The sequence below is a fragment of the Oncorhynchus gorbuscha genome, linkage group LG26 (genome assembly GCF_021184085.1).
Source record: "Oncorhynchus gorbuscha isolate QuinsamMale2020 ecotype Even-year linkage group LG26, OgorEven_v1.0, whole genome shotgun sequence".
NCBI lineage: Eukaryota > Metazoa > Chordata > Actinopteri > Salmoniformes > Salmonidae > Oncorhynchus > Oncorhynchus gorbuscha.
The window spans coordinates 5,269,506-5,297,416 of NC_060198.1; the positions used below are offsets into that span (position 1 = coordinate 5,269,506).

General features: G+C 43.6%; 2 protein-coding genes across 2 annotated transcripts; both read left to right on the forward strand.

The window, feature by feature from the left end:
* The first annotated feature begins 12,298 nt into the window (after positions 1-12,298).
* On the forward strand, positions 12,299-19,128 carry LOC124016506 (carboxylesterase notum2-like). Its single transcript, XM_046332075.1, has 11 exons — positions 12,299-12,612; positions 13,142-13,194; positions 14,027-14,122; positions 14,327-14,387; positions 14,732-14,829; positions 14,935-15,037; positions 15,484-15,672; positions 15,884-15,984; positions 16,332-16,479; positions 17,246-17,293; positions 18,251-19,128. The coding sequence occupies exons 1-11, from the start codon at positions 12,299-12,301 to the stop codon at positions 18,555-18,557; spliced, it is 1,518 nt and encodes a 505-aa protein (XP_046188031.1). The 3' UTR covers positions 18,558-19,128.
* Positions 19,129-20,544: 1,416 nt separating this feature from the next.
* Positions 20,545-27,769, forward strand: LOC124016261 (40S ribosomal protein S15a). The gene is made up of 5 exons (XM_046331809.1): positions 20,545-20,664; positions 21,595-21,732; positions 21,974-22,053; positions 22,308-22,393; positions 27,636-27,769. The coding sequence occupies exons 2-5, from the start codon at positions 21,600-21,602 to the stop codon at positions 27,727-27,729; spliced, it is 393 nt and encodes a 130-aa protein (XP_046187765.1). The 5' UTR covers positions 20,545-20,664; positions 21,595-21,599; the 3' UTR covers positions 27,730-27,769.
* Positions 27,770-27,911: the final 142 nt, after the last annotated feature.

Genomic DNA, 27,911 nt, shown 5'->3' on the forward strand with positions numbered 1-27,911 from the left:
GGGTGCCTCTGGCATCCAAGCCACAGCCCACTTATGTGTTTTCTGCCCCTGCCGGCCCATGAACGGCCTGCCGAACTGTTGCCACCCCCAACCAAGGCCCATGAACAGCCCACTGAACTGTTTTCTGCCCCAATGTCGAGAGACGTGCTTTTGTCTTGACATGAGACTACTGTAGATGTCTGAAGAAATCTGACAAACTTTCATTTGGAAGTGTAACGTCCCTTTAAACTTCACTAGGCATTATGTGTATGTGTGTGTCAGTGTGTGTTTCGCCACCTGTACCCCAGCTGTTTTCTGCCCCTACCGGCCCACTAAGGAGTCATTTCTCACTGGGGCCAGGCTGCTGGTTCTCAGGCAGGGAGTTATTTTCCCCAGCATGAGTTCAGAGGAGTTTTTTTTAGATGGGGTGGGTTTACGTATCGGACCTGACCCTAAAGGTTAACATGCTGTAACTGTGCTCCTTTTGTGCCCTCTGCCTTAAAAATAGCCCCTCCCCCCACATGTAAATCACAGAGCGGGCCGGCTGGCACACACCCCAAGATGGACAAAACTACTCAAACGTATTACGAGTCCTATACCGGGAACACTTTGTTTAAACTTTACCCATCCACCCGGCGTACTATTAGCAGTCCGCGATGACTTATGACGACACAAACAGAGACACGCATGTATGTACAGTTGAAGTTGTAAGTTTACATACACCTTAGCCAAAACCATTTACACTCAGTTTTTCACAATTATTTAGTCCTAGTAAAAAATCCCTGTCTTTGGTCAGTTAAAATCACCACATGTGAAATGTCAGAATAATAGTAGAGATAATTATTTATTTCAGATTTCATTTCTTTCATCACATTCCCAGTGGGTCAGAAGATTACATAGACTCAATTAGTATTTGGTAGCATAGCATTTAAATTGTTTATCTTGGATCAAATGTTTTGAGTGGCCTTCCAAAAGCTTCCCACAAAGTTGGGTGAATTTTGGCTCATTTCTCCTGACAGAGTTGCTGTAACTGAGTCAGGTTTGTAGACCTCCTTGCTCGCACACGCTTTTTCAGTTCTGCCCACAAATTTTCTACAGGATTGAGGTCAGGGCTTTGTGATGGCCACTCCAATACCTTGACTTTGTTGTCCTTAAGCAATTTTGCCACAACTTTGGAAGTATGCTTGGGGTCATTGTCCATTTGGAAGACCCATTTGCGACCAAGCTTTAACTTCCTGACTGATGTCTTGAGATGTTGCTTGAATATATCACATAATTGTCCATCATGATGCCACCTATTTTGTGAAGTGCACCAGTCCCTCCTGCAGCAAAGCAACCCCACAACATGATGCTGCCACCCCTATGCTTGATGGCTGGGATGGTGTTCTTTGGCTTGCAAGCCTCCCCCTTTTTCCTCCAAACATAACGATGGTCATTATGGCCAACAGTTCTATTTTTGTTTCATCAGACCAGAGGACATTTCTCCAAGAAGTACGATCTTTTGTCTCCGTGTGCAGTTGCAAACGGAGAAAACGGAGTTGGCTTTTTTATAGAGGTTTTGGAGTAGTGGCTTCTTCCTTGCTGAGCTTTTCAGGTTATGTCGATTTGTTTAACTATGGATATAGATAGTTGTGTACCTGTTTCCTGCAGAATCTTCACAAGGGCCTTTGCTGCTGTTCTGGGATTGATTTCCACTTTTCGCACCAAAGTACGTTCATCTCCAGGAGACAGAACGTGTCTCCTTCCTGAGCGGTATGATGGCTGTGTGGTCCCATGGTGTTTATACTTGCGTACTATTGTTTGTACAGATGAACGTGGTACCTTCAGGCGCTTGGAAATTGTTTCCAAGGATGAACCAGACTACCAGTACATCTCCAATTGACTAAAATGATGTCAATTAGCCTATCAAAAGCTACTAAAGCCATGACATCATTTTCTGGTATTTTCCAAGCTGTTTAAAGACACAGTAAACTTCTGACCCGCTGGAATTGTGATAGTGATTTATAAGTGAAATAATCTGTCTGTAAACAATTGTTGGAAAAATTACTTGTGTCATGCACAAAGTAGATGTCCTAACCAACTTTCCAAAACAATAGTTTGTAACAACAAATGTGTGGAGTGGTTGAAAACCTAAGTTGATGTAAACTTCCAACTTCAACTGTATGTATGTAGGTGAAGTCTTTTTTTGGCATGATGGGATACACAGACTGACATGGATTGGTTTGCTCTGTGACCTAGTCCATACCCCCTCCCCTCTTCCTTGGTACTATGTTCTCATGTACCTTTTAATACCTTATGATATCACAGCATAAAGATACAAGTGTACCTATCTGAACCGCCAATGAGTCTCTTTCAGTATTAATAAACGCTGACTTATAGGCTACCCATCATCAATCATAAAGTTCCTGCTTTAGCTCTTGTTGCAAAACAGTCTATAAATCTGAGTGTTGGACAAACAAAGCGTCTCTGCAAGCATTTGGCAAACGCTGCTAATAGGCTTACTGATATCTGGCAAGAGAATTGCTAATTAGCTACTAATATACACCAAACAAAAATACACTATAAACACACACTCATCACCAGGGTCTTGACCTGACTGCAGTTCAGTGTCATAACTCACTTCAGTGGGCAAATGCTCACCTTCGATGGTCATTGGCACGCTGGAGAAGTGTGCTCTTCATGGATGAATCCCGATTTTAACTGTACCAGGCAGGTGGCGGACAGTGTGTGTGGGGGGCGAGCGGTTTGCTGATGTCAGCGTTATTAGTGCCCCGTGGTGGTAGGGTTACGGTATGGGCAGGCGTAAGCAAACACAATTACATTTTATGATGTTAACTTGAATGCACAGAGATAACGTGACGAGATCCCGAGGCCCGTTGTCGTGCCATTCATCTGCCGCCATCACCTCATGTTTCAGCATGATAATGCATGGCCCCATGTCGCAGGGATCTGTACACAATTCATGGAAGCTGAAAATGTTCTTCCATGGCCTGCGTACTCACCAGACATGTCACAACTCTGGATCGACGTGTTCAAGTTCTCGCTAATATCCAGAAACTTAACACAGCCATTGAAGAGGAGTGGGACAACATTCCACAGGCCACAATCATCAGCATGATTGACTCCATGCGAAGGAGATGTGCCGCGCTCCATGAGGCAAATGGTGGTCACATTAGGTACTTTTAAGGTATTTGTGACCAACAGATGCATATCTGTATTCCCAGTCATGTAAAATCCATAGATTACGGCCTAATGTATTTATTTCAATTGATTGTCTTCCTTTATATGAACTGTAACTCTGTAAAATCTTTTAAATTGTTGCCTGGCGCGGTTTATATTTTCGTTCAGTGTATGGCTTTGCACATGGTTTAATGTTTTTTTGGCGCAACAATTAGGAGTTGAATATCATTGGAATTGTGATAATAAACTCAGCAAAAAAATAAACGTCCTCTCACTGTCAACTGCGTTTATTTTCAGCAAACTTAACGTGTAAATATTTGTATGAACATAAGATTCAACAACTGAGACATGTGACTAACAGAAATGGAATAATGTGTCCCTGAACAAAGGGGGGTCCAAAATCAAAAGTAACAGTCAGTATCTGGTGTGGCCACCAGCTGCATTAAGTACTGCAGTGCGTCACCTTCTCATGGACTGCACCAGAGGTGCTTCTTGCTGTGAGATGTTACCCCACTCTTCCACCAAGGCACCTGCAAGTTCCCAGACATTTCTGGGGGGAATGGCCCTAGCCCTCACCCTCCGATCCAACAGGTCCCAGACGTGCTCAATGTGATTGAGATCCGGACTCTTCGCTGGCCATGGCAGAACACTGACATTCCTCTCTTGCAGGAAATCACGAGCAGTATGGCTGGTGGCATTGTCATGCTGGAAGGTCATGTCAGGATGAGCCTGCAGGAAGGTACCACATGAGGGAGGAGGATGTCTTCCCTGGAACGCACAGCGTTGAGATTGCCTACAATGACAACAAGCACAGTCCGATGATGATGTAAAACACAGCCCCAGACCATGACGGACCCTCCGCCTTGGTGTAACACTGATTCCTTTGACGATAAACGCGAATCTGACCATCACCAAAACCGCGACTCGTCAGTGAAGAGCAATTTCTGCCAGTCCTTTCTGGTCTAGCAACGGTGGGTTTGTGCCCATAGGCGACGTTGTTGCCGGTGATGTCTGGTGAGGACCTGCCTTACAACAGGCCTACAATACCCTCAGTCCAGCCTCTCTCAGGCTATTGCGGACAGTCTGAGCACTGATGGAGCGATTGTGCGTTCCTGGTGTAACTCGGGCAGTTGTTGCCATCCTGTATCTGTCCCGCAGGTGTGATGTTCGGATGTGCCGATCCTGTGCAGGTGTTGTTACACGTGGTCTGCCACTGCGAGGACGATCAGCTGTCCGTCCTGTCTCCCTGTAGCGTTGTCTTAGGCGTTTCACAGTAAGGACATTGTAATTTATTGCCCTGGCCACATCTGCAGTCCTCATGTCTCGTTGCAGCCTGCCTATGGCACGTTCACGCAGATGAGCAGGGACCCTGGGCATCTTTATTTTGGTGTTTTTCAGAGTCAGTAGAAAGGCCTCTTTAGTGTCCTATGTTTTCATAACTGTGACCTTAATTGTCTACTGTCTGTAAGCTGTTAGTGTCTTAACGACCTTTCCACAGGTGCATGTTCATTAATTGTTTATGGTTCATTAAACAAGCATGGGAAACAGTGTTTAAACCCTTTACAATAAAGATATGTGAAGTTAATTGGATTTTTACGAATTATCTTTGTAAGACAGGGTCCTGAAAAAGGGACGTTTCTTTTTTTTGTTGCTGAGTTTAGTATATTTAGCAGGCTTAGGTTACCTGATGTTGTGGAATTAAATCTTTCTTTGTCACAGCGAGAAAGAAAAAGTATGTTGCGTACTATTTATTGAAACAGGAAGTTACCACCTATAGATAAGCTGCATGAGACAGTTGGGTTCTATCAATAAGATACATCGTCACATATTATTTCTGTTCCAGATTAATAGTGTTGACAGCTTTATAGCCAAGATGCAAGTCTTTAAAAAAAGCAACAAGTGTACAACTGCATTTTTGGCACAGCTTTGGGTGACAAACTTGCTGCTACATAAAAACATGAGTGACGACTCCGTCATGATGCAGGTGTTAATAACAGTTAACCATAAAACCCAACGTCTAAATTAGCACCTGTTTTCTAAATTAGCAACGATACTCGATAAGCAGTAGGATCGTTACGATTCTACGACTCAAGCAGAAATGCATCTTTTTTTATGACGCAGCGTAACGTTCTTCATTGACGTTTGACATAATATTATGAAGCTATTTTTAGCCTCCAAACATGGCAATCAGGAGAACTGTGGTTGAAATGTTCGGCTTCTTCGCCTAGATTCACCTCAGAAGGAATCTGCTGATATATCGACCGAGAAATCAGCAACAAGAATTTGAAAATAGCAATAAAACTCCCGAATGGGACCGTGAATAATCAAGGCTGTAAATTTTGTGCATGTGGACAATATAAATTCATATAAGTCATAAAATCTTTCGGATGCAGAGCATATTGTTTCTTGACCTAGATCTACAGGGTTGTCCATCACCTGCCTTGGGATAAAATCTGACTGACATTTATCATACGGTGCCATTCTCTCAGCAGGATCACAATAGAGCTCAGTTCTGAAACCCACACTATCATACTAAGAAAGAATGTGTGGATATTGGAACATAACCGGAGTCTCTTGATATGAAGAAGCCACTCGTTAGGTTAAGACACCGTTCATTTATTTGTGTATTCAAGAGGCTTCCCAATGGACCGTCTTAACTTCCTAAAATATAATAGAAGTTTTGAGCCGATTGGTATTTTCCAGCCTGCTATATACCTGGTATTTACCCTAATAATAAATACAAATGTTGTTTCTTTGAGGTTCTTTGTAAAAAAATAAACTTTGTATCAAAATAACATGTTCAACTTTCCCATAATGCTGTATGTTGATACTTTTTGGACTTTGACTTTTATGCCGAATAAAACCTATGCTTCTGATGTTAAATAGAAAGTAGCACCTCCTATCTGTCTTCTTTGTGTACATTTTTCTGGTTAATTTCCGCATTCTTCATTAAGTTATTGGGTTTGATCTCTTTTAAACATTGCAAAACCAGGTGCGAGTGCTTGGTACTGTAATGGGGGGGTTTTACTGACCTAAAAAAAATCAATCACGATTATTTTCAAAAGACTGATTTGACTTTAAAATGAAACATATATATATAACATATCTTGTAACAGTTGCATTGATAGATTAAGGCTATAACAAGGGCAACTAGCCAATCATATTTTGTTTTGTTTGTATAACATCAGTCAGCCCAGTGGCAGAGTCCCTCATTTATTGTCAGAGTGTACTAGCGCAGATGCTAGCTGTCACGTTTCCATAAATTCAAGCAGAATTCCTACGCAGTGTTTGTATGTTCGAATTCTGTTCTTGTTTGTCACAGCATTCATGCATTTAACCTTTATAAGAGCTTCTGAGAAGTGAGGGGCCATTACCTTGATCTGATCCATGGCAGCACTGAACACAATGGTGTTGGCCTGTGGCCAATTCTGTACACAAATTTGGTTGTCAAAGTAAAAAAACATATTTTTAAAAATCTATACTGCCTGTTGTAGCTGGATATGGGAGTGAAAGATGACAAGCGGGGCCCACATGTTTTTCGAAACATACCGTACACTCATACATAAACTGACTTCTCTTTCCAGTAAATGGTCAGACTGGTGGGTCCCCTCCCTCCCCCTGTGAAAGCGCTCTAGAAAAGCTGTGCCCACGTGTCCACACAGTGGGGAGCCACAACACATGATGTAAAGGACTGACATCACCTCAGCAGGAATCCCTGATTTACTGCCGCCCCGACATGAGCAAGACCGCCACCTACCAGATCCAGAGAAATCCAGCCAAGGTCATGTTCTGTATCTGGGTTATATGTTGCCTATGAAGCGTTTAGCAGGTTCACATAGTCATAGTGGATGACTATGTGAATATTAGGTTTAATATTAACATGAATCTACTTTTACAGATTCAGGACATTAACATTAACTCCCAAGACTCCGATAGCTCTCTTATTCATTGGTGGTAGCAATCATTACGTGTGCTTGTCCTCAGCAGCCAGGCCTGGGCAGCTGTGTTGGCAGTTGGCACCCTGCGTTGTGGATCAGCTGGGGAGAGGCTTATGCGTGACCCTGCGGGCACATACATCAGCACAGTGACAGGCTGGGTGCTCGGCCGCTCAAGCATGACTCCCAGGCCACGTTGCTGCTCCTCCGTGTCATGAGCCCCAACGACTCTTCAAGCTATTCACTGAAGCATGTCCCCAGGCCCCCCTTGGACCCTGGAAAGAGGACAATGACCTGGGCAACAGGAGACCGTTCATGGACTCTGCAATACTCTGCTAGTAAGTTTGCAAATTGTTTTTGGTACTAGGTGTACCACAAGGCTCGGTCCAGTGTATGTTGCGTCAGACAAAATTTGTATTTTATTGTGTTTTCATTGAGTTTGTTTTGGTTTATAGGGTGTTTTTTGGTAAACGGTGTGCCACAGGGCTCCTTTCAAGACCCAGTTGATACATTTTTGAAACTTGTTTTTTGTTGACAAAAGTATTTGCTTTCAAAATGTCATTTGTTTTCACACATTTAGGTTCCAGTGTATGTTGCATGAGACCAAAGAGGCCTGTTCTTCTGAAGTCTCTCTGTCTTGCCTCGTTCTTTACTCGCACTACAGTTGCTAGCTGGAGGATAGGGGCTGTGCAGTTCACTGATGAAATCTGTTCTGGCAAAGATGCGCCAGGCACGCCGACAATGGGTTGAGAGGTGGGAGCATTAGATGCACCCCTCTGTGGCCTCTCACGGACCCACCATACCTATGGGCCTACAGTATGTCATGCCACCGTGTGTATGGCCATTACATTACCCTGCTCCTGAAGCCGATCCCGTTCTCACTGCTATCGGTCCCCTCCATCCATCACGCTGACTGGTTGACAGTTAGCAGAAGGTTGCCATGCACGGCCTCTACACACCTGGCTCTAGTCGAGGGCGTTGCCCACCCCACCTGTTAGTCCTCTTTAGTGACCATTTCACACTTTGCACCAATCCCGGTCAAGTCCCTTCTGTCGACTGGGCTGATTGAATGGTGTGTCCTGGCAATGCTGTTTCTCACTGGGCTCCATTGCTCTCCGCTGAGCCCGGCTTTCATGCAGCTCGTAAACATGCCACTCTCCTGGCTCATCAGTCACGGGCCTTCTCCCCTCACCGATGCCCTACAACGCTGGTGACAACCCTGATATCAGGGTGATGTGGTAGCAGATTGCCAATGTAAGCTCCTGTGTGGTTTATATGTCACTGCGGCCAGTATTCACACCCACCGAGCTTCTGTATTCTGTCCTCTTACAAGTTGACTTCAAGCTGCTATGAATACTGTTCACCGTTGGACACGCATGTGGCCAGCATATGGTGGTCATTTAATGCCCGTGTGCTTCATTTTGAAGTTGTTACCAGAGGGTCATAACCTGTTCTGTGTTGTGGTGTGTCCCCATAAAATGTGGTGTAGGTCAATTCTTTGATGCTCTCTGCCGACAGATATTCTAGCTCGCCATCAGCTCACTGACACTGGTGATGACACACATGCTCAGCAGACAAAGTGCCCTGGACCACCCAAGCTTTAGGTGTCTATAGCCTGACCTTGAAGATGCGTAGGGTACGTGAGAAAAAAACAACACAGGGAGAAAGTATGCCTCTTATGTGCTCAGGGGTCAAGCTTCTAACCCTGCTAGTGTTAAGTTCAGCAAGGACTTTACGGCCTCGGCACATTCTGTGTGAGGTTATGCTAAATGTTTTTCTTTACAAGTAAAGTGCAGTAGGTAATGGAGTAGGTAATGGACCTCGGAGATGTGTGTGTGTCCTCACTGTGGTTTGGAGAGGCTTGGCCCCTGACCTCTAGCTGGTTCAGAGAGTTGAAACCAACATGGGGAGCCGAGAACATCGAATGTGCTTTCGCTATTGATCTGAAGCCCGTCGGTGCGTAAAAAATGATCATCTGTCGAATCCCATATCAAAGAAAACAAAATAGCAGCAATGCCATCTCGAGCGCTCTGCTCAAGGCGTTCTAGCGAAAAGGTGATAGATTTACAACAAGTTTTTTCTTTCGTTTCTCAACTATTTGAGGTATCTGTTAAACAGATTGTTGCATTGATTTCTGGGAAGACAGATGGTTGTGTGCATGCTTTCAAGACGACCGAAGGAATGAAGAAATTGTTCAGCTCAGTAGATCAAGTTCAGAATAGCAGTGTCATTAGATTTCATTTTATTGTTTCGACACATACGTTCTCGCAGACATATTTTCACGGATGTTCCTTCTGGCATAACTTCAGAGTTTAAAAAAAATGCTTTAGAAGAAGCTTTCTATTGAGAAGTGAGAATGTGAATCAGAATGAGACTTTTTTTTAAATACCTTTCTAGAACATGCCAAAGCAATAACACTAACTATAAATGTCTGATTTTATACATAACATTTAGTTTACGAGACTAAACACACCAACATTTCTGGATATAATTGATGTCCTTGACGAATAATGTCCTGTACTATGTATTATGTCATGTTTATGTGGACCCCAGGAAGAGTAGCTGATGCTTTTGCAGCGGCTAATGGGATCCTAATAAATACCAGTACCAAAATACCAACATTTCTGGATATAAAATCTGTGTTGTAGATACAACTGGATTACTGTCTGCTGTCACTATTTGGTGTATAGTGTCCAAACACAGCACAACCCTTAGCCGTTTAGATGAAGGTACCCGAACCTCAGTTAAAGAAATAGTGAGAGTGTTTTGTAGGTGGTCGAAACGCACTAGTCTAGGCTGACTAGTGCTGCGATCAATGCTTTTGTGTCAAGTATTGTATGCAACTATCCCATGCCTCCCTCCAAGTCCCCAGCCCCAGTCCCCAAAATCCCTAGCCCCTATCCCAGTCCCATAACCCCAGCCTCTCTGCTGTCTCTCCCAGTCCCAGGGCCTCGTTAAGGGACTTGATTGACACGTCAGGATGGTGTGCATTTCATTGATGAGAATTTTTAGAGGCCGGGCTCGTGAACTTCTTCTGTACTGATCAGTACGTCACCCCACAGCTATCCCAGGGGGAACGTGAGATCGGTTTCAAATACCCTGCCTCTTCCCTCAGTGGCAAACCTTCTGTCCTGTCCAGGAGCCCCCAGCCCAACCTGGCCCCCGCAGGAGCACAGCGAAAGGTAAAGCAGCTCGCAGCCGACTACCGCCACATCGTGTAGAACTTGGATATACTTCTGTACTGTGCGTATGCTGAGATCTGTAATATATATCTTGAGAATATATTGCATAGGGTGTAAAGGGGATTTGGGTATTTTACTGGTAATGCTTTATTTTTCAACAAGTATTTGCCTGGAAATTATATACTAAGATATTGCGGTCACAGTGGGTACTTTTTGGTGCTTCTGTAAACAGATTAGGTAACTACCAAATTATACATAACGTTTCTTGCTTTAACGAATCCTAAAGAAACAAATGATTATTAGTAGTAGTAAACAATAGTGTTATAACTTTACCCTATGTTATCTATATGTAAATACAGTGCCGGATACAATATAAAATAAGCCACAACCCTCAATGGTTTTATTTCCTGATGATTTATCCTTATATTTGTTGTAATATAGGTTATTGGGGGTCTTTATCATTCGTATGAGTCATTTCCTAACGGTTTTTACTGTCACTTGTCCTATTCAAGTCTCAAACAATATAGGCTACCCCAGCAGGTGCAGTAATAACAGCAACAATGATTTATACTCTAGACAGTTATATTTCAAGCATTTAGAGTGTTTCAAGCCAGGCACTGTTTGAAGATGAACAACCCTTCACGATTAGAAAAGGTTTTGATGGCGGTGTTTTGCACGCAATGCATTTTTGGAGGGCTTTAGCTCGAGGCTTTGCATTTGAATTCTGTCATAAAATGACGATGAATTTGACTAAAAGAAAAGTACACACATAGCAAATTCAATTGCACATGTTGTAAACTTTGAATCAATATATTTATAATAACTTTATATATGAACATTAATAGCCTTCCTTCAACACACTTTCTTACTGTTATGTTTAAACGTTTTACTGGTAGTGCATTGATTTAGCCGTTTTAAACACATATACGCAGCGACAGCCCACTTCACATAACTGTTATTGCTGTCATTTGTTTACCGACACATTTCCTTCAGTTGGCAAATTGAACATTTGCGGCACAGGGGGTAAAGTGCAGCTTGATAAACATTCATTTAAGAGATTCTATCTGATATCATTAAGCTGGAAACCCATCGCTCAACAAGACAGCCACGTTTTCCACCCAATGTATCAACCCCTCTGTACTTCTGTGTGTGTCCTCTGGATCTTTCAACGTGAGGTCAACATACAGGGGCAGTCTCATGGAGTGTGTCTGAGCTTTGTGCTCCACTGACCTCCGGGGTACACGGCACACGGATGGATTATGCTGCAGATATGCCAGACATGTAGGTGTTTAAATCGAAGCCCAGGCGAACAGAGGGGAGAGGAGGGGATGAGAGGAGGGGATGAGGGAGGTATAGCTTTTTCTTGTTGTGGGACTGGGTCAGGTGGGTGGATGTGTGGGTGTGAGCCGGGAGTGGGTGGGGGCGCTTGAAATATGTTCAGCAGAGCGTGTGTTATCTTTTCTCCTCGCCACTAACCATCCAACACCCTTAGCGTGTCGTCACATCGCACAGTCAGAACCTGGCGGCAGCTCAAAGGGAATGCTGGGAAATAGGATCCATATGGTGGCACTATAAAGTGCACCGCCAACCCCGAGCCTTCACCAAAAAACTGGCCAAGCCGTCCTCAACGCCAGCATCCATTCACCTACAGCCTCTCCTCACCTGTCTCCTCAGTAGCATCGCTGCTCTGTTTTACCCAAGATCCTTCCTCACACGTGACTTTCTTCAGGAGTGGATACTGAAAGGGGTATGTTGATTTTTTTGTGGAATTTAATGGATCCTGATTGTTATTGATCATTTCTTTAATCTATTTTAACTTTTGAGAAGGATGTTTGGTATTTTAAGTCTATTTGCCTAACATATCATTAACCTTCATTTGTTTTGCAATGCTGGTGCCCAATTACTCTAAACCTAACTGCGTCTCTCGCCTATACCATTGAGTAAGGATGGTGTGTTTTAGTGTCTATAAGTTGAGTGTTTCATGTAGCATGTTTTGTGCTAAACTCTTAGGCTGGATTGACTATGAAGATCCTGGGACATGTGGTTTTCCTGCTGCTGATAGGAGGGATTTGTTGCCAGAACAACCGCAATGCCAAACCTAGTGGCAAGTCATCTAAGAAGAACCAGGGGAACCAGAACCAGGGGGCCGAGGCAGCCCAGTCGGCCCCAGAAGATGAGCCCCATTCTGGGCCAGTGGAGTCGGGCAGGGAGGGTAACTCTGGAGGTCGGGCGGCAGCCCAGCAGTCAGCTTCACAGAACAACAAGGCTTCAGATGATATGAAGCTGCATGTCCTCAAGAATACTCAGGTCACATGCAACGATGGAACAGCGGCAGGGTAAGATGCTCTGGAAAACTATTTATGGAGGCAAATGATGGCTGTTTAGATAATAAAAAAGCTCTAGAGATTGTACTCAGGACATAAGACAATCTATCAATTTCAGCAAAAATGGATGTGATAAGGAACCATATAGTGCCGTGAAAACATTGAAATAACTCATCAGTTGATGTTTTTTGTATTTGTCAGTGCTATTACAGCTGTAATTACACTGTAATGTGTTTTGATATTAGATAAAGTAGTAATCTAGTCCTCAGCTATCTAAGTTGGTGACGGCAAGGGGTAGATGGTTTTAATCAACGCCAGAGTCAAAGGACTTTGAATTAGAGTTTGTGGTTGAACTTTGAAGGAATTAAAGAACTCAGGAATTGTCACGTACTTTATGGTACTTAGCATCATTGTTTTGATAAGGAGTTACAATGATGAGTGATTATGATTGGAAGATCGTCCAACACGTGACACTATACAGCAGTGTTCTCTAGGTTTCACAATTCACAGCCCTTCATCCATGTTTATTTGTGGTCCACAGGTTTTACCTAAAGGAGTTCAAAGGGAGTAGGAGATGGCTGATATTTCTGGAAGGTGTGTATTTTAAACTCATCTGGTTCATTTGATCTTGAGAGGTCAGCGTGTGGCATGTTTGCGCGACGCCCTCATCGGCATCTGGACCGGTGGTAGTCTCCTTTCCCTTTTTCGTCTTTTTCGGCGGCTGTCTGTAACTCTGATTGGACGCCTCCTCTGGCATTCGCCCCTCCGTCGCTATGGGATATTTATGAGGATTGCGTTGTGACATCACACGTGTATTCTGAGACCTAGAACCGGATGTGTCACATCCTCTAAGAACAAACATTTCAGCAGGTTGAAATGTCACAACGTACATATCCTACATCAGAGGTACTTTACTGTTGGATACAGGTCAACAAGTACCAAGATATCCACTCTTTTATACGGCAAGGATCTGATTAGGTCACAAATGCCACAGTTTGTTCATTTGTTTATTTTCTCAGCAGGTGGTACGGCTCCAAAAGACTTGACTACATGTTAAATTTGATCTACATGTTAAATATGCATATAAGCATAAGTATGGTTAAGATTATAACTCAACCTTTAATGGACCCCAGGTGGGATTTTAGGAAGCAGTCACATAATAGCCACCAATTTATATCCCTGCCGTTTCTATTCAACAGTCCATTGCCATACATGTGCATCAGACCCCACAGACACTCCCTCAGTTCGGGAGCCTGGCCAGAGGCTAGCAGATGGAGCTGCAGGTGGATGCCTCAGTTACCCTCCCTCTCCCATTCCTCCCAACACCCATTCCTCTCGGGCCTCTGAAATGGGCTAACAAGGGGGTCTCCCTTTCTGAGCTTCTGAAACCGGATGTGAGAAGCTAATATTAGTGTCTTATTTTTAGGCGGTTGGTGCTGCTACAACAAAGACTCCTGCGATACCAGATATAAAAATATCCCACGACTCATGACCTCATCCGACTGGCCCCAAACGCGCAAAGGTAGGTAGGGGTCCTTCTGTTTTAGAATGCATCCTCGTCGTTCATCATACATGTTTTACATGGGCGTCCATGTTTGGTCCCATTCCCAATATACATTGTGTCATGGGTTGTTGATTGTCATATGACATCAGTGTTGTGTCCTACTGTATATCCAATGAAAGGTCACCACTGTCTCTGCTTGACTTTCTATTGGTTGCTTTACAGGAAGTGGAATATTGTCAGCCCAGGCAGAAGAAAATCCTCATTGGTATAACAGTAATATTGTGTAAGTATGCTTGTTAACACGCTGGTTGTTGTATGTTACCGGTACATGTTGTCCTACATACTGTACTGCTCATACTGTACTGCTAACTAAGTTCTCAGAATCTGTGTGATTGAAGAAGCCAACTGCAGGCTGAGATGATGAATATCAAACATGACAGGTTGCTTCACAATGAGGGATGGAGTTCCATTAATACTATTACATATGTACATGAGTACGTGTGAGTGTGTGCGTGCATGTGTGTGTGGGTTTGTGTGTGTGTGTGAGAGAGAGAGAGTGTGTGTGAGAGAGAGTGTGTGTGAGTGTGTGAGTGGCTCTGACCCAGCTGTGTATCTCCTCTGCTGCAGATTCATCCCGTACTGCTCCAGCGACGTGTGGAGTGGCACAGGGCCCACAGCCACCAAGGAGAAGAGAGGCCCGGGAAAAGAGAAGGAGAAAGATGCCAGTAGGTCCTCTCACCACCAGCAGATCCTCATTATTTTCCTCAACACCAAAGCCATTTCAATACGGTGGTTTGTTCTATTGATTGCATATCTATGTTTCCCTACAGTTGACTATACCTTCATGGGTTCCCTGATCATCCGTGAGGTCATCAAAGACCTAGTCCCTAAAGGCATCAAACAGGCCAAGGTTGTCATGCTGGCTGGCACAAGGTGAGTTCCTCTCCTCTGCTTTGGGTCTGTTCCCAATCTAGCCCCGTTGTCTGGCACCGTCTGTCTCCGCTACCCAGCTCCACACACTCACACACATTGACAGAGTGAGTCTATTTTAGGACGTCCTGTTACTGTTGTCTACCATAAAGATGTTTACGAGCCCTGCTGTCCTGTATTGGCCGTGGAGTGTGGGACAATGACATCATGTCTATTAGGGGCCTCTTCCATAAAGGAGGACACAGTTCTGGAGATTCTTCCCAGGTTAGCAACATGTTTGGTGAGACACCCTGAGGACTAAAACAAGAACACACAGTTAAGTCTGACTGTGACAGCATAGCATTATTGTGGCTAGCTGTCGGCCATTTTGGCTCCAATTGGCAGTGTGCCAATTCGGGGAAACGGTCACAGACACAGCCTTTTTACCCAGTTTCTTTGCTCCCCTGCAGTGCTGGAGGGACGGGAGTGCTACTGAACATTGAGAGGGTGTCCAGTCAGCTGGAGCAGCTGGGGGCAGAGGCCCAGGTTCGAGGCCTGGTGGATTCGGGCTGGTTTCTGGAGAGTAAACAGCAGAGGGTTCCTGACTGCCCAGACAGTGTCTCCTGCTCACCTGTAGACGCCATCAAGAGAGGACTCAAGTAAAGCACATCTGTCTCTCTCCCTTCAGCTTATCCATGTCTCTATGACCTTATAGTGACAGATGCCCTGAACAAAGCATTGCATCTCATCACACGTGTAGCTTTATTTCCATTGGCTTGAAGTTCACCAATAATTTTAGCATATAACAGTTGCCCTGTCTATGTTCAATGCGCACTGGAAGCCATTTTTCTCCAATGGCTGTTTTCTTAGGCTGTGGAACGGGGTGGTCCCAGACAAGTGTCGGCAGCAGTACAAGAAAGGAGAGGAGTGGCAGTGCTTCTTCAGCCACAAACTCTACTCCTCCCTGACCTGTGAGTGTCTTTACTACCTACCATCATCTTGTAAGAATGTGTCTTTCATCTATCAAAGCTGAAGGGTCATGAATCAGAATGCTAGTAAACTTTATGTCCGTGTTACCCATCAAGATACCAATAAATGTTACGTCCCTCATGTTACTCAATAAAACACTTATAGGTACAAGCAACACCCCAACGCTGTTCTCATGCTGTGTGTGTGTGTGTGTGTGTGTGTGTGTGTGTGTGTGTGTGTGTGTGTGTGTGTGTGTGTGTGTGTGTGTGTGTGTGTGTGTGTGTGTGTGTGTGTGTGTGTGTGTGTGTGTGTGTGTGTGTGTGTGTGTGTGTGTGTGTGTGTGTCATAGCCCCTCTGTTTGTGGTGCAGTGGCTGTTTGATGAGGAGCAGTTGCGAGTGGAGAATATCTACCTGGGGGGTCAGACCCTGTCAGAACAGCAGTGGACCTACATGCAGAACCTGGGAAAGGATATCAAGAACTCACTCAAAGATGTCACGTAAGTGTGCAGCTGCAGCGACGGACGTGACTGTGGAATGTGGTAGACAGCTGAGCTTGAGATTGATCCATGACATATAGGTTAAGAATTCACAAAACCTACGTTTCGTGATCAAAACAAGTAAGAGCACCTTTTTCCCTAAGAACAGCCTCAATTCGTCAGGGCATGAACTCTACAAGGTGTCGAAAGCGTTCCACAGGGATGCTGGCCCATGTTGAGTCCAATGCTTCCCACAGTTCTGTCTAGTTGGGTGGATGTCCATTAGGTTGTGGATCATTCTTCATACACGCAAACCCAGCAGTGTTGCAGTTCTTGACACACGCAAACCCAGCAGTGTTGCAGTTCTTGACACACTCAAACCGGTGTGTTTTTTTGTCACCTACTACCATACCCTGTTCAAAGGCACTTAAATGTTTTGTCTTACCCATTCACCCTCAATGGCACACTTACTCAAACCATGTTTACATTTTCTCAAGGCTTCAAAAAAGTAATTAACCTGTCTCCTCCCATTAATCTACACTGATTGAAGTGGATTTAACAAGTGGCATCAATAAGGGATCATATCTTTCACCTGAATTCACCTGGTCAGTCTGTCATGGAAAGAGCCGGTGTTCTTAACGTTTTCTCCTGTCAGTGTATACTATTGATCAGCTGAAATGGAAAATTAGCAAAAATGAATCAACAGCAATATTCTCCACATGTTCCCAACACTATCAAATATGTCACGCTGCTCAGTGCTGACGTTGTGCTGTGGTGTGTGTTGCAGGGCTGTGTTCGCACCCTCCTGCCTGTCCCACACATTGATCACTAAAAGGTAGGACATCTGACTCCCTGGGGGCCCTGAAAAGCACAACCACTGTCCCCTCTACCCCTCACCCCTACCCTGACCCATCTCTACCCAGTGAGCTCATGCTACTCTTTTTGTGTAGCTCGTTCATCAAACCGCATTCTGCGTGTCACTGAATGACATTTCACACTTTTACTAACCCCCAGCACGCTTTACACACACACACAGCCGCACGCACAAACCCACACACACACACGCACACACACCTGCATGAACACATACACCCACACACACACACACACGCACCCACCCACCTACATACACACAAACGTGCACAAACAAACTCAGCCCTTTAAGCAAGCAAACACATACACACTTAAAAGGGAACACACACACACACTCATAAAATCACGCACACTTAAAACACCTGCCTCTCCAGCTGGACATAGGGTCAGTGACAGGGCAGAAGGTGGGGCCTATGTTACGGTAAAGGGCAGGGTTGGAGATGGGAGGAGTGATTAGCTCAGGGTTGTAGGGGAGGAGCTGGTTGCCTAATCATACTAGTGTGAGGTAGGTGGATCATATTTTCACAGTTTTGTAATCTAATGCAGGGCTATGTTGATGGTAGATATGGTGGCGGTATTGGAGGCTGGACACAAGGAGGGCACAGCTGGGGAACTAATTGAGACGCAGCCTGCCAAGGCAAACTGCTTGTGAGAAGATACAGGGCTCAAGTGGCCCAACACACTCTCTCTCTTCTCACAGTTACCTACTTCAATCATCTCCCCTTTCTCTGGCACCCATTCACTCTCTCTCTCTCTCTCTCTTTCTCTCTCTCTCGCTCTCTCCCCTGCCCTCTTGTTATCTCCCTCGCCTTCTCTCTCTCTCTCTCTCTCTCTCTCTCCCTCCCTCTCTCTCTCTCTCTCGCTCTCCATCTCTCTCTCTCCCTCCCCCTCTCCTTCTCTCCCTCGTTCTTTACATTAGTAACTGGATGACGTTTCAAGTCAAAGGCACCTCCCTGCCGCGGGCTCTGCAGTGCTGGGATAAGAGTTTCCAAGAAGCCAACCGTAACAGCAAGACCCCCCTGAAGGGCTGTCCCTTCCACCTGATCGACACCTGCCACTGGCCCCAGTGCAACCCCACCTGCCCAGCCTTGGTGGACCAGGCCACCCAGCAGGAGCTCACCCTGCTCCAGATGTTAGTGGGCATGGGCCTGGACCTCCAGAAACTAGGTCTGGACCTCAGGAGGGACAGTAGCTCTATAACTAGCATGGTCAGTAACGGTGGCTAAGACAAGGAGTATAGAAGCCCACTCTCTGGCTTAGTAAAGGGACATTTTTAATGAGTTATGACGTAACCATGAAAGGTACAGAATCTGGTTACTTCTGTTGTGCCACTCAGCCATTCCGTTGTGCTCCACTGTTACCATGCCGTCTTGACCGGTGGGTATGTCACTGGGCTTACACTATGTCTGTCTGTAACGTTACAGTTTGCCTCCAGGATCCCTCTCCTGGACAGTTTAAAGAGGGGAGGGGAGTGATTCCAGTTTACTCCTGGGTTGTGTCTCACATTTGATTTGATTCAAGGGAGAACGAGGAGTGCCAGGTACCTGTAGCTAACCAGTCAGACACCAAACCTGCAACACACTTTCACCCAACTACATGTACTATACAGAACTTCAACAACATTTTGTGAAGTGAAACGTACTGCTTTTGAGGATTTTTGAATAAGCTATTGGCACATTTTATCATCTTGCCAACATAGGACTGGTACAGTATTCAGAGGAAATGTACATTTTTATGTAGATGGTTGACTGGAAGGATATATTATATGAGTCTGCTGTTTTAGATCCATGTCCAAGCTCAAACACTGCCCGAGAATGAAGGACACTTGCAAGGACACTTGCAGTGCCCAGACCATTCTCTAACTTTTATTGAATGTGTTCTACACACACACACACACACACACACACACACACACACACACACACACACACACACACACACACACACACACACACACACACACACACACACACACACACACACACACACACACACACACACACACACACACACACACACACACACACACACACACACACACACACACAGCCTACAGTTTATATTGCCCACATTTCTACTGCTGCTGCAATTACAACGTTGACTTTATAGATTATATATAGATATATTTGATATGCATGTGGAGTAAGGGATGTTTGATCTTGCAAAAGTGGCCCAAATGAAGAGCAATTGTCATACTTTCTAATATTGTATATTATCAAGAGAAGGTTGTGACCATCTCTTCTTTCTTTGAGTTTAACGTGAAGTGTGTTTGAACCTAATGTATCTTCCCATGGACCCTTTTAAGTGATGTTTCCTCTTCAAAAACACAGTAGTCGATACTACTCAGCTAGTGTGTCATGTACTGTAATATCTATATAATTTACATCATTAAAGAATCATTTCATGTGATTATATCTAATCTATTGTATGGTAATTATAATCAGAATTGTTTGATTTGCTACTGTTTTAAATTGTATGTAATGAACCCTATTTTGCTTGAAATATTTACCTTGTAAACAGAACTATAACTTGACAGGCATTATATAGTGGATGTATGTTGAATTGAATACAGAACAATAAATAAAGGGTTGGATTATCCTGGAAAACCTGTTCAGAGTGAGCTTTGTTACTTTTTCTTTGATTGATCCTTCTGTCATTAAATAATTATTTTAAATTCGTCCTCAAATTCTAAAGCTCTGAGATTTAAAGAAAAAACTCCATCAGGCTTCAATAAAGCATAATCTACTCGGTAAACCTAGTGGTAAAACATCATACTGTATTTATTTCCCACACTCCAACCACTAGATAGCGATCTTTTAGATTTAAACCAAAGCCCCACGTAAAATACTATAGTTTGAAAAGGGATTACAGACTTCCCAACTGTTACTGTAAATATGAAAAGAGAGACACCAGAGATGTTTCAGAAAGACTGTAATATGTTTTGGACGTTTACATTTGCTTACTGACACATTTAAAATATCTTGGTAGATTTGACTTTAATTTAGAAATCTATATTTCTTGCACAAATATAATCAGCAATATGAATTGAATGCTTCTGTTTTATCAACTTGGAAGTTTGTTTGCATTAGACTAAAGAGTAAATAAAGTAATGAGACTGTAAAATAAGGATGCATTTGCATCTAAATTACTGTCTGAATAAATATAATATATATATATATATTTAATTATCAAACTTATTTTGAATCAGGTTTTCACAAACCCAGTGGTTTTCAGCTGCTGATCGCATGAACTCGTCGTAAAAAACCTTAGTTTTTTTCCCATAATTCATCGCTTGGTCTTCCTACTTCCTCTTTCCGCCATATTGCAGAACCGGTAAGGGCCCCCTCTAAAATCTCATTGTCAATCTTTCCCAAATCTAACCCATCCAGCCGTCTAAAACACAATTTATGAAATTATATGAACGTTTAAAAATGTACGAATGTAATGAAATGGTTATTGTGTCGAGATGTTGGTGTTTTGTATTGTGATTCGTAAAGTCCCCATCACTGTCCGTTTTACTGGTGTGTTGTATTGGTAGCTAGAACATGAATAAAACCCGACAATTAATGCTGTTAGGTTAATTACGTCTTGTTCTGAAGTAGTCGACACATTTGCTATATTGTGGTATAAATGTTGAGCAGTACAGTTTGGTTTGCCAACCAACTCTTCTAGCTAGCTTGGCCCGTACATGTAGTCCTTCCATGCGTGGTAGACCGTCACGATGGAGGTGGTTAAACGTGTTTGCATGGCGGTGCAAACCTTCTAATTTCTTATCTAAGGACATAACGCTTGTCCCAGTTTTGAAATTGTCATTCGAATGTTATGTCTTGACCAGTGAAATGTAGACGGTTCGCTCTAACCGGGTAATTTGGATAGCTAGCATAATGTCTGTCGAGGTTGCTACCTTAGTATGTAGCCTTCTGTTTTCTTTACCAAAGTAACCACGTAACGTTAGCTAACCAGCTAGGCGGACAATACTTTGCTAGGTAATATCTTAGCTAACGTTAGGCAAGCCTATACTCAAATTGTCATTGCATACTCAATGATGTCCATCTACCTACATTTGAGCTAGCTTACAGTCAGTTTGTTCCCTGACTTATTTGTCAAGTCAATAGCTAGCTAGACAGCTAACGTTAGCTTGCCAGTTTCACAGCATGTTATTAGGATAACTAACCACTATTAGACTGTTTATTGTTAGCTGGGCAGTAAGTTGGCTGCCTTACAACTCCGAAACTAACTTTTGTATGCATCTCTGATCGACAGGCATCATGGTGCGCATGAACGTTCTTGCGGATGCGCTCAAAAGCATCAACAATGCTGAGAAACGTGGGAAACGCCAGGTTCTGATCCGGCCGTGTTCGAAGGTCATTGTACGTTTCCTGACCGTCATGATGAAGCACGGTGAGTTACTGAAATGTATCACTTGTTTGGTAAGTGGTATGGGTCCAGTCAAGGGGGAGGTCAACAAGATGTGCAGGTGTCAGTTACAGGTAGGACCAGGAGACTGCATAACCCACTTCCCTCCAGGGGGGGAATTGCTAACCTCCGGTTGAGGGATCTGAGTTCAAGCCCTGTAACATCCTGTCGACAATGCTGTTTGTCTGTACTTGGTTTTGATTCCCTGCCTCCCTTGTTTCCCTAGGTTACATTGGTGAGTTTGAGATCATCGACGACCACAGAGCTGGGAAAATTGTCGTCAATCTCACTGGCAGGCTGAACAAGGTAAAAAAAAAAACGTTCAATATACTGCATCACAAGGACTACCACCAGACCTTTTGAGTGCCATTCTACTTCATTTTCACTCTTTTGTATTGGGGTAGATTGATAGACTACCTGACCCCTCTGTTTTGCTCATCTTCTCTGACATGTTTTTTTCTTGGTCATATTCTGCATTGTGTAATTGTATATGTAATTGTATAATTGTGTAATTGTATATTTGCACCTGGCACTTCTAATCTTTCTTTTGCTAATTTCAGTGTGGTGTGATCAGCCCTCGTTTTGACCTCCAGTTGAAGGATCTGGAAAAGTGGCAGAACAACCTCCTGCCCTCAAGACAGTTCGGGTGAGAATCAGTCAACAGCACCCTAATGGTGGCATGAATGTTGGAGTGGCCGTATCACGGTTGTGCAGTGGAACTTTGTGAACAGGGAGGTATTCATCAGTGGCGACTTTGTTTGCTACGGTGTTTCACGTATGAATGCATCTCTTGATGTCATGTTAATGTGCTCCTTTGGGGTGTATAAAATTGTGCCCCGGGTTTCACAGACTTTAAATCTCTGAACTTTTATTTGGATGTCAAGGCAAGTAAACTAATCGCCTTTTATTTCCGTGCCTGAATGTTCAGCTTCCGATAGCATTGAGAGCAAGCAAATGCAGCATTAGTCTAGTATTTATAGATGCTTGGAGCTGGCTGCGATGGAGATTGGAACAGTCCTTGAAATGCACTTTCTTTGAAAAGATGAAGGTTGCCTAGGCAACGGGAACTAAAACTTGTATCATAAGTCCGGGGATGGGCAACTTGGGTCCCTGGGACTGAGTGTACTCTGTGTGCTCCCACTTTCTATTGAATGTATCCATGGAAATATGATTGCTGCAGCCTCTTGAACAGGATTTGACCTGCATGTAGGTGAATATGGTTGATTGAGTATGTACTGACAATATCACTATGCGTATGAAATTGCTCTCAGCTTTACTTAAGTCCAATGGTGGATGTGGTGAGGGCACGGTCACAGATTTATTGATATGGGTGGACTGATAAAATCTAATGGGTGTGTCACAATGACTCGTCTGCAACTATGGGGAAAAACCGACGGGGCTGACTTAGGTTGTTGACATATGGACTGTATTTCGTCTCCTTTGTTTCTTGAAAACCTAAATTTGCACAATAAGCACATGTCACTCAAATACATTATTACAGTGGTTGGCTAGCTAATTAACTTTAGCCATTAGCAATGAGGTGAAATCAGTCAAAACACGCCAAAACAAGATATGGCATCAAGAACGAGATGAACTAGCTGAAACATGTCACGATTCCCCACAGGGCAGTTTCTTGTCATTCTTGCTAGCTATCTGGCCATCCACAACAATGCTTGGACTTCTGACCCGTTTAAAGCATGTGCATCATTCTCTTGCTGTTGTCAGCTAACGCATCTACAGTTGGTGAATTTTGGCATTCCATTTGTGGCGTTTACCCGTGTCAGTCTGCCATAGAAAAACTTTGAAGGCTACAGATGGAAAAGTCATGCTATTTGTATTTGAGCAACATAATTGGCAGTTCATTTAACTTCAACTCGCAACTTCTTGAACTCCACCGTACTTGAGGCGTTCACATGGCACACAAACTGTCAAGATTAAAAATAAGCATTTATCAAGCCACTCACTGCGCTTATTTGTTTTAGAAGAAGTGATATACTAAAGTAAACCTTCAATACTGCTAAAATTGCAATAGGTTGGCTAATGGTGACCAATTGGTCTGCAAAATGAAAGCTACAAAAAGACACCTAGCATTCGTCTTGGCTGGCCTGCTGTAGCCATGTCTATCTCTTTTGAAAGCCCTCCTCTTAAAGGGGCAACGTCCTATTACTTAAATTGATGTACTTTAGAAACAACATTTTATATAATTAATGCAATTCTAAAGAATATAATGTCTTGCATTGCTACATTATATTGCACCGCTTTTTATTATATGCCATCATAACCAAATGGAGCCTATTACTAGCTAAATGGAGCCAGAGCATGTCAATCTAAGTTATAAACTACCCCATATCCAGACCAGTGAGGGGGAAAAGGTTTGTTGGGCCTGGTTGGTGCTTATTTGATGTGACTTAGCGCACTTATATGGTTTGCACTAAGGAAGATGGACTGAATTGTGGCCACATGATCAGTAGTCATGAAAATCCTGGGATGGTCATGGAATTTTAAAATGGTGTTTTCCAGGATCCCGAAAGTTTAGGGCAAGTTTGATTTTTTTCTGATAATGTAATTTGTTTAGGAATGGTGTGAATTGATAAAATATTTACAAACAATCTACATCAGACAGGATTAGAATTACACGTGTGTGTTTGCGAGCATCGCCTGCATGTGCGACAAGTGTTGGCTGTTGCAGCAGCAGGTAGGCCTAGTCTATAAAATAAGATCGAGAACAGACTAGGTAGCCAATTCTAAACATCTTGTACCCTCTTAACGGTTTAGCAAAGGATAACGTGTATTCATGTTTTTATCATAAAAAAACTTTCCTCTGACACTTGCGAAGAAGGCCATGCAAAGTTGATTCACTTACCAATTTGTTTCATTTAAATTATTTTTGCAGAAACAAATGATTCACTTTGCCATTGCATTAGTTGGGATTCGAATCAAGATTATTTGTGAACCCGTAACATTAATTTTAGGAACTTGTTTTGTATATACTTGCAGTTGATTTGGGCATCCAATGAATGGGACATTGAAACTCAATAGATGCTAGACAGCCTGCAAAGTAAACACTTAGATAACTATGACAACTCGAAAAGCTACATTTCCTGAAGAAACTTTGGGGTTGATTCAGATTAATAAAAATATTAGTAGCTTACATAGCCATTTGATATATTGAATGAGCAAATTATTTCAAAAAAGACATGCAATGTTTTTCATAAAGGGTGGTCAACCATCCTCCAGGAGAGCTAATGGGTTTACAGGCTTTTATTCCAGTCCCCCTGTATGACTTCATAACATTTGTTGCATCTAGCTTTTTCTAAGAGAATGACTCTTAAAGTGAAGATTGAATGTGATTTGGATAGTCACTATCAGGAATAGTTTTACCGCCGCGATGCATTTCTTGTTATGATAGGCTTCACTCTGTACATCCACATGCATTGCTAACATTGCTTGATTGGAAAAGCATTGAATGTTTAGGATCTTTTTTTTTCTCCACCTTTATTTAACCAGGTAGGCTAGTTGAGAACAGGTTCTCATTTGCAACTGCGACCTGGCCAAGATAAAGCATAGCAGTGTGAACAGACAACACAGAGTTACACATGGAGTAAACAATTAACAAGTCAATAACACAGAGAAAAAAAGGGGAGTCTATATACAATGTGTGCAAAAGGCATGAGGAGGTAGGCGAATAATTACAATATTGCAGATTAACACTGGAGTGATAAATGATCATGTACAGGTAGAGATATTGGTGTGCAAAAGAGCAGAAAAGTACATAAATAAAAACTGGGGATGAGGTAGGTGAAAATGGGTGTGCTATTTACCAATAGATTATGTACAGCTGCAGCGATCGGTTAGCTGCTCAGCTAGCTGATGTTTGAAGTTGGTGAGGGAGATTAAAAGTCTCCAACTTCAGCGATTTTTGCAAATCGTTCCAGTCACAGGCAGCAGAGTACTGGAACGAAAGGCGGCCGAATGAGGTGTTGGCTTTAGGGATGATCAATGAGATACACCTGCTGGAGCGTGTGCTACGGATGGATGTTGCCATCGTGACCCGTGAGCTGAGATAAGGCGGAGCTTTGCCTAGCATGGCCTTGTAGATGACCTGAAGCCAGTGGGTCTGGCGACGAATATGTAGCGAGGGTCAGCCGACTAGAGCATACAAGTCGCAGTGGTGGGTAGTATAAGGTGCTTTAGTGACAAAACGGATGGCACTGTGATAAACTGCATCCAGTTTGCTGAGTGGAGTGTTGGAAGCAATTTTGTAGATGACGTCGAGGATCGGTAGGATAGTCAGTTTTACTAGGGTAAGCTTGGCAGCGTGAGTGAAGGAGGCTTTGTTGCGGAATAGAAAGCCGATTCTTGATTTGATTTTCGATTGGAGATGTTTGATATGGGTCTGGAAGGAGAGTTTGCTGTCTAGCCAGACACCTAGGTACTTATAGGTGTCCACATATTCAAGGTCGGAGCCATCCAGTGTGGTGATGCTAGTCGGGCATGCGGGTGCAGGCAGCGATCGGTAGAAAAGCATGCATTTGGTTTTACTAGCGTTTAAGAGCAGTTGGAGGCCACGGAAGGAGTGTTGTATGGCATTGAAGCTCGATTGGAGGTTAGATAGCACAGTGTCCAATGACGGGCCGAAAGTGTATACAATGGTGTCGTCTGCGTAGAGGTGGATCAGGGAATCCCCCGCAGCAAGAGCAACATCATTGATATATACAGAGAAAAGAGTCGGCCCGAGAATTGAACCCTGTGGCACCCCCATAGAGACTGCCAGAGGACCGGACAACATGCCCTCCGATTTGACACACCGAACTCTGTCTGCAAAGTAATTGGTGAACCAGGCAAGGCAGTCATCTGAAAAACCGAGGCTACTGAGTCTGCCGATAAGAATATGGTGATTGACAGTCGAAAGCCTTGGCAAGGTCGATGAAGACTGCTGCACAGTACTGTCTTTTATCGATGGCGGTTATGATGTCGTTTAGTACCTTGAGTGTGGCTGAGGTGCACCCGTGACCGGCTCGGATTGCATAGCGGAGAAGGTACGGTGGGATTCGAGATGGTCAGTCACCTGTTTGTTGACTTGGCTTTCGAAGACCTTAGATAGGCAGGGCAGGATGGATATAGGTCTGTAACAGTTTGGGTCCAGGGTGTCACCCCCTTTGAAGAGGGGGATGACTGCGGCAGCTTTCCAGTCCTTGGGGATCTCAGACGATATGAAAGAGAGGTTGAACAGGCTGGTAATAGGGGTTGCGACAATGGCGGCGGATAGTTTCAGAAATAGAGGGTCCAGATTGTCAAGCCCAGCTGATTTATACGGGTCCAGGTTTTGCAGCTCTTTCAGAACATCTGCTATCTGGATTTGGGTAAAGGAGAACCTGGAGAGGCTTGGGCGAGGAGCTGCGGGGGGGCCGGGGCTGTTGGCCGAGGTAGGAGTAGCCAGGCGGAAGGCATGGCCAGCCGTTGAGAAATGCTTGTTGAAGTTTTCGATAATCATGGATTTGTCGGTGGTGACCGTGTTCCCTAGCCTCAGTGCAGTGGGCACTCCATACAATATAAATGGAGGCCACATAATTACTGCGGAAAAGTGGTTCAGGAGTGGAGAGCAAAACAGTACCTTGACTTGACACGGTAATGATGGTCTGCAATTGGTTTATCGCAGGTTTTTGAAGGACGAGGTTGGGAAATGCTTGTTTGTGTTGTATGGCATCAATGGAAGTGACTGATGTTGGGGTTCAACTGGGTTTGTCTCAGCTGATCCTGGTGTTTCATGGTCTTATTAATGTTAAATGTACTTTTGTTCTAGAATTTCCCTACTGCTTGCCATAAATTAAGTCTGCCTGTTGTGTTTTTATAAACTCATGTCTTACACATCTTGTCTGTTTCTTCAGATACATCGTGCTGACCACCTCCGCTGGCATCATGGACCACGAAGAAGCCAGACGAAAACACACAGGAGGGAAAATTCTTGGATTCTTTTTCTAAAGTGTAAAGAACTGCAAAATAAAACACCAAATCCAGTGGACTGGACTTTGTATTTTGTCTTAGATTGCAACAGTCAAAATGTTATGTATTGGTACAATGAGAATGATTCATATTTTATACTGAAAAAAAATATAAATGACTATTTCAAAGGTTTTACTGAGTTCGTATAAGAAAATTCATGA